Here is a 7,016-nt window from a genome sequence, read left to right as displayed (position 1 = left end):
TAAATAGGACTAGTGCAGATTTATGCAGCAATTTTTTCCTAGTTAAAGTTTGATACATTTAAAATCCACAGGGATTTTTTTCCCAATAGCACTTGTTTACAGGATTAAGCTCTCCATTATTTGATATTTATTCTTTCTGTACTTTTATAGAAAAATGGAAATCACCACTCCTCCAACATCAAAGTGTATTATATACTGGAAAAGAAAAGTCAAGTCTGAATATATGCGTCTCCGGCAGCTCAAGAGGTTTCAGGCGAACATGGGAGCTAAGGTAAAGACATAACGATGGTAGCTGTAGCTTGAAAGGGTATCTCCTAAATGCTTTGCTTTAGCTCATAGTATTTGAGCAGCTGTCAGAGGGGTGCTTCATCCTGTGAATTGGTAAGCTGTATTTTAGTTGCAAGCTGGATAAGTTGGAAGAGATACTACTTCTCCTCATGCTCCATCATTAGCCTCAAGCCGTGTAGTCAGTGTCTGTTGTACATAGAAGTCCGTTGGGTGAGTGCGTAACTGCAGCAAGAGGACTCATTTCCATTTGTTCTTTAAAGTATCTCCCTGCCTGAACCCTGTCGGTGCTGGTGGGCTTCAGATGTCTTACTGTGATGCTCCTGTCCTTGGCAGGCAGGATTTTAGAAGAGGTCAGCTGGGATCAGAAGTTATCAAATGCTACTAGCTGTTGGGTAGACTTTCAGCACAGTTTTGTACCAACGCTGAGTTTAATTAGAATTCTTTCTAATGAGTGTCATCAGTTTGAAATGCTCTGCTTTGCATATGTTTTGATACTCGAAACAAAATCCCAGGAGGGGTTTTAGTGTTCTCAACATGATTTCTTGAATTTTGAGTGCTGCTTTCTCTCATTTCAGGCTCTGTTTGTGGCCAACTTTGCAAAGGTTCATGAAAAGACTCAAATTCTGAATGAAGACTGGAAGAAGCTTCGTGTCCAGCCAGTGCAATTGATGAAGCCAGTCAGTGGGCATCCATTCCTAAAACAGGTGTGGAGAGGGAAAGGGGGATGGCGGCAGCAAGTCTGGACTAGAACCAGGGCTTTGCAGGGAGCTGTGAGGATATGGGATTGTTTTGTGTGTGTGCTGTCCTATGTCAGTGCCAGGCCGTGCCTCGTGCTCTTCTGGGATGCAGAAATGGGTAGAAAAACCCGACAACTCCAAAGGCTTTTCCTGTGAAGGAGTCCCAAAGATTGAACGTGGGGCTTCACTGTGTGTGTCCTGAAGTGTGATTTCTCTTTGGCTGTGACTGCCTCCCAGGGATGCTTTCCTCACTGCCCTTCTCTGTACTCGTATTCCAGTGTACTGTTGAGAGCATTTTTCCTGGATTTCCCAGCCAGACGCTGTACATGAGGACCCTGAACACGGTGGCCCTGGTGCCCATTATGTACTCCTGGTCCCCTCTTCAGCAGAATTTCATGGTATGTAGGAAGGCTCTGGGGCGCAAGGTCTTGGTGCAGTTAGTGTGTAATTGTTACGTGGTCATGGGGTGATTATGCCTTCTTCAACCCACTTGTTTCAAGTGATGTCTGCTCAAGAGATGACAGAAAGTATTGTTTTAGTTGCTTGTTTTGTTGAATCCTGTAAAACAGCCTTGTATCCATGCTGCCTTACCCAGCTAGTCTGTCCTTGATAAGATCACCATTATTTCACAGGATTCAAGGAGCAGATATGATTTTGAGGGGTTTTTTGTTGTAGTTTTTTTTCTTAAGATTTTTCTTCCCTTTTAAATCAAGAGTTTTATTTCTTAGGCAGGTCATTTCCTTTGTGACTGGATTATCCTGCTGGCCTCGTTGTAAGGGTGCTACCGAGGATTAGTTCCTCTATCATAGCAGTGAGGGGAGTGATTTAAACACAGAGTTCGGTGTGTTAGAGTAGTTAAAATTACTTGTTAAACAAAAGAGTGGTTTGTGGCTAGCCTGGCTTTTTGCCTGGTGTGGGGTGTGGATGTGTCCCTGCAACCTGCAGGGCTCTCTGAAGGCTCCAGTTGCAGACTGGGGGAGCAGCGTGACAGCAGCGACTGTAATGCAGAGTCAGTTGGTGGTGCCATGGCAATGAAGGTCCAATGTCCTTGCTCCTGTGGTTGATGCCAGAATGCTCCTCAGCATTGGCTGTGTTCCTCCAGGGAGTGAGTTACTAGTTTGCCTTTCACTATTCCAGTTCTACTTTGCCTTGAACACAATCTCTCTGACATTTTTGGGTGTTTATTTTTCTTGGCAATGTGTGTGTTTCTGAGTTTCCGTAAGCCTTGGAGGCACTGCTCTTCTTTTTTAAAGAAAATTGCACTTTCAGGGGTAAGAGGTACACTGCTGGCGTGTGATAACAGTGAAATATCAGTGATGGCACATCTGAAACTGCTGCCGGAGAGGCTGAACCTTTGCTTTGCACCATGTTGGACAGGAGCAGCCTCAGACATCCCCTGGGGATCAGCAGGTGCTGGTTTTCTGAATTCTATCTGATCTCTTTTCAGGTAGAGGATGAAACTGTTCTGTGCAATATCCCTTACATGGGAGATGAGGTGAAGGAAGAAGATGAAACTTTCATTGAAGAACTTATTAATAACTATGACGGAAAAGTTCATGGAGAGGAAGGTAACCTGGGAGGAGTCAGCACTGTCCATTCAGTCTCTTGCAAATAACATACCAAAGTAGTTAAGAAGTCAAAAGGTGGCAGCAGTAACCAGCTTTTCTGTGAGAGCTGTTAGAGCAGAAAACCAGGAACATGCCTGCTCTTCTAGTTTGTAAGGACACAGTCCTGCCTTTTGATATCCACCTCCGTTCTAGGCTTAGGGTGCTCTGGAGCCGATGCTCTTGTTCTCAGGCGTTCACAGGCATGCTCTGGGATGCTGAAAAATGTGCTAGAGGTTAGGAGGAGCTCAGCAACCTCGTTTCGCTTGTGACCTTAGCCAAGACTTCAATCAATATTTTCAGAAATGAAAAGCGCCTACAGTACTGCCTACCCCATTGTAAAACTCTGCCTGGAGGGAGGAAGGCAGTGGAAGACTCTCTGGCGTGGCCTGTCCTCAGATTGCTAAAAATGGTACCCCACTCTTACGACTCCCTAGTATTAGAATCCCACCTATCCCTACAAAATTGAGGGAAATATTCTGGTTGCTAACACTGTCGTGTGGCTGGCATGTGATTTACCACCATGAGGAATGTGAAAGATGATGGTACTCCCACAAACTGGCTGACAGCCCTGTGTTTCAGAAATGATTTCAGGGTCAGTCCTCATCAGCGATGCTGTGTTCCTGGAGCTAGTGAACGCCCTGAATCAGTACTCGGACGAGGAAGAGGAAGGACACAATGATTCAGAGGTTAAACAGGAGGATGGGAAAGAGGAGCTGCCAGTCACAAGGAAAAGAAAGCGAATTGCAGTGGAAGGTGGGTTTAGCCACAGAAATTGGGTTTATGTTGGTGACACTTCCATCCTACCCTCCCTGAGTAGCTGGCCACTGCTCTCCTGCCATCACTCTTGGTTATTAATGTGTTGCTAAGGGTAGTGACCAGCTTGGCAAGTTCTGGTACAGTAGTGGAAAGCAGAAGGGAAATCGTTTGTTCTCGCTGTCCCCTGTAGACAGGGTAAGAAGTCACCAGCTTGAAGTGTGGTGAGGAAGAATTTAGATGAGTCACCTGGAAAACCATTTCATGGTAAGATTAGCAAAGCAGTTGGGCTGTTATCTGAGGAGGCTCTGGGATCTCTGCTCTTGGAGTGTTTAAAGTGCCAGTCTGGCAAGCACCTATCAGTAAGTTTGTAGGTAGATCTGATTCTGCTGTAGGCCAGGAAGGTGAACCTTTTCAAATCCCTTCCAGACTCTTTTTCCACGTATTAGTATTCCTCTTCCCTCTCCTGTGCCACCTAGAGCTCCTCTTGCGTGGAGGAAGCTCTGGGTTGAGGGAGTTTCATGTGTCCTGCATGACCTTAGGAATGCTGACTGGTAGTTTCGTGTTTGTCGTTGGTTTGTACCGATACGGGTAGCACAAATACCATGACTTTTCATAGATGGAGAAAAGCATTGTCTGCAAATCCTGTCTTGTTAAAGATAAATAGTAATAGCCCTTAAGAAGTCATTAGTAGGTCCATCAATGCATTATGCTACTTTGAAAGTGGCAGAGTGGACCGCGTCTGGAAATGCCTTAGCCTAGGTGCAGGACAAAAGGTTTATCCATTGTCTCTGGGATTACATTTGTCTCTTAAAATACAATCTGGAACACCTACTGGAATCACTCTCTGTGGAAGAAGGAAAGACACGTTCACATTCAGCTTAACTGAGGAATTATCTCTCTTCTTTTTCTTAGGTAACAAGAAGTGTTCAAAGAAGCGATTTCCAAATGACATGATATTCACTGCTATTTCTTCTATGTTTCCTGAATACGGCTTCCCAGATGATATGAAAGAGAGGTAGAAGATCTCTACCTAAGTTGTCTGTTACCTTTCTTAGCAACAGTTGAAATCTGTATTTCGGAAAACAGCACTGTGCTCTGACTGGAAGGTAGAGCTCAGCTGGCTGCAGGCACTGGGAGCAGAGCGGTTTTTGAGTGTTAGAAACTTCAGTTTAGCCTCAGGGTTTCTGGGCCAGAGTCCCACTGGCACAGATAACAACGTAGTCGTGTAGAATGTCCCAAATTAGGAAAGCACGCACATTTGTGGGTGTTTCTGTTTGTTGAATAGGTACCGGGAGCTCACGGAAGTGTCAGACCCGAATGTGCTGCCACCGCAGTGCACTCCCAACATAGACGGGCCGTGCGCCAAGTCAGTCCAGCGGGAGCAGTCCCTGCACTCCTTCCACACCCTCTTCTGCCGCCGCTGCTTCAAATACGACTGTTTTCTGCATCGTAAGTGCAGTCTTGGCCGGACGCTTCCCTAGAGCCCTTTTCTCCTCATTTTTTCCTCAGTGCTTCGTACCTCTGTACGCCTTGCTTAGTGTCTGTGCTGCAGTCTTTGGAGGGTGGTGCCTCCCCGGAGTTTGCCGTGGAGCCTTAGGAGCTGACAGGTGCCCAGAAGCCTTTTATAAAGATGGCTCCACTCATTTCCTCAAACAGATGGTAAACCGACCTGCGTGGCCGTCCCCTCTTTCTCATCATTGTGCAGCACACTGTGTTCGAGCCTTCTGGCAGTTTGTGCCAGAAAAACAGCCATGACTAGACTTTACTCTTGCTTTGCAGAAGCTCATCAGGGAAAGGCATGAATGTTTCACTTACAAAGTCTGGACATACCGCTGTGTTTTGTTGCCTCACTGGAACTTACAGCTTCATCTTAGTCATGTTTCTGCAGTTTGTCCTGCCAAAGCCTTTTGGATACTGATTAGCTGTTAGACCTGCTGTTTCCCAGGTCTAAGAGCTTCTTTGGAAAGTCACAGGACTCTTTCCAGTGAATTATTTATTAAAAGATACAATATTAAGATCATGTGGTCTTTTTGTTTCAGTCTGAAAGCAGATCTTTTTCCTATGTCCTCTCCTTCCCCAGTGTTCCTCCACTGCTGCTGAGTCCCCATCACGGGTTGGAGCAGGGCTGGCCAGGAGGTCCTGCCACCTCGTTCCCTGCTGCTGGGGGAGCTGCTCGGGCACTCTTGCTGACTGCGTCAGGCTCCCACTTACCTTCGTTGAGCTTGTGCTGCCCCTGTCCCTTGCAGTGTGTAGGGGAGACTCTTGGAGGATGCTAATAGTAAAGATAACTATTATTTTTTCAGCTTTTCATGCTACTCCTAATGTGTACAAACGAAAGAATAGAGAGACCAAGATCGAGCCAGATCCTTGCGGAGCAGACTGTTTCCTCTGGCTGGTATGTTTCTGCATTGCTGCTTTTGAAACCACAAGAGAAGTGGCCTGGCCAGCCCTGCTCTGCAGAACTCTGTGGGTCCTTTTCACCAATTGGATGATTGTTCAGAATTAGTTCTAATCCTCATTGGAATCAGGGGAGCATGAATCCAAATGCAGACCTTACCAATGCATATTTTAGCAAATCTCCAACGAAGACTAATTTCATAGCTAGCAGATGGGAAATTGTGGTGACAAACGATTTCTCTGGACTCAGTGCAGCGTTTGAAAAATGAAGCCCAGGTTAAAAATGCTGGGGAAGTGATCTAGCATATGCGGGGAAGGCTCGAGCTATTTTAGAAACGATCTTTCAGAAATGCAGTCTAGCTATGTTACCAGGGATGAGAGCTGCAGATCAGAGGAGCTGGCTGCAGGGAGGTGGGTGCACTCGGTGGTGTCGGAGCTGGTCAGATGGCTGAGATAAGGGGGTGTCCCAGGGAGCTGTGAGGCTGGAGCGGAGGGAGAGGCTAGGAGAACTTCATTGCCGGGGCAAGAGGCAGAGGAGTGGACTGGGGGGCCGGGGCCAGGGCCAGGGAGCCTCTTCTGACCATGCAGTGCTGCCAAAGGAAGCAAAGCGGGACTGTGCAGTGTGGGCAGATGGCAGGGCCTTGACCGTTGCTGAAGTGGCCAGGCATGGTGGGTCTTCCACCTTCTCTTGGTGATGGCGGGGCAGGGCTTGTCCCAGGGCCTGTGGAAAAGCCTTTCTGTGTTCCCTGGTCATCTGCCACCCGCCTTGTCTTCTGCTCTGGTTGCAGGAAGGAGCCAAGGAATTTGCTGCGCTGCACAACCCCAGGTCCAAGTGCTCAGGCCGGCGCCGCCGGAGGCACCACGTGGTGGGCGCATCCTGCTCAAACACCCCGGCTTCCGCCGTCGCTGAGACGAGGGAGGGTGACAGCGACCGCGACACGGGCAATGAGTGGGCCTCTAGCTCCTCGGGTATGCTGCCAGCGCAGGGACCCCCGCTCCTCTCTGGCGGTGTGAGCGGTGTGGACGGGTGGCACTCACAGCTGGGGCTCTGCGTCCCGCACAGGGGTGTGGGGTTCAGAGTTAACAAACGGGGTCCGCGTTTCCACCTGGGCTTAAACACACGTGAGCGACACCAGGCCCTGGCCTTGCTGCTGTGGGAGTCACTGTCCTCTCCCAGGAGGGGGGAATGTCAGGCAGAGTGAAAGCTTTGCTGGGACTTGCAAAGCCAAGA

The 7,016-nt window shown here is 48.0% G+C and overlaps 1 protein-coding gene across 1 annotated transcript; it reads left to right on the top strand.

Annotated features, from left to right (window-relative positions):
- Positions 1 to 154: 154 nt before the first annotated feature.
- On the top strand, positions 155 to 6,754 carry LOC104160341 (histone-lysine N-methyltransferase EZH1-like; the record flags this gene model as incomplete). Its single annotated transcript, XM_009698436.1, has 9 exons — positions 155 to 271; positions 864 to 992; positions 1,304 to 1,423; positions 2,473 to 2,593; positions 3,212 to 3,385; positions 4,301 to 4,403; positions 4,674 to 4,837; positions 5,692 to 5,783; positions 6,574 to 6,754. Coding segments are annotated over exons 1-9 (1,201 nt in total), but the record flags the coding sequence as incomplete, so codon positions are not given.
- Positions 6,755 to 7,016: the final 262 nt, after the last annotated feature.

Source organism: Cariama cristata, unplaced genomic scaffold (assembly GCF_000690535.1).
Source record: "Cariama cristata isolate BGI_N322 unplaced genomic scaffold, ASM69053v1 scaffold40154, whole genome shotgun sequence".
In the NCBI taxonomy this organism is placed as follows: domain Eukaryota; kingdom Metazoa; phylum Chordata; class Aves; order Cariamiformes; family Cariamidae; genus Cariama; species Cariama cristata.
Note: the sequence above shows the minus strand (reverse complement) of the source record. Positions and strands in the feature narration are given on the sequence as shown.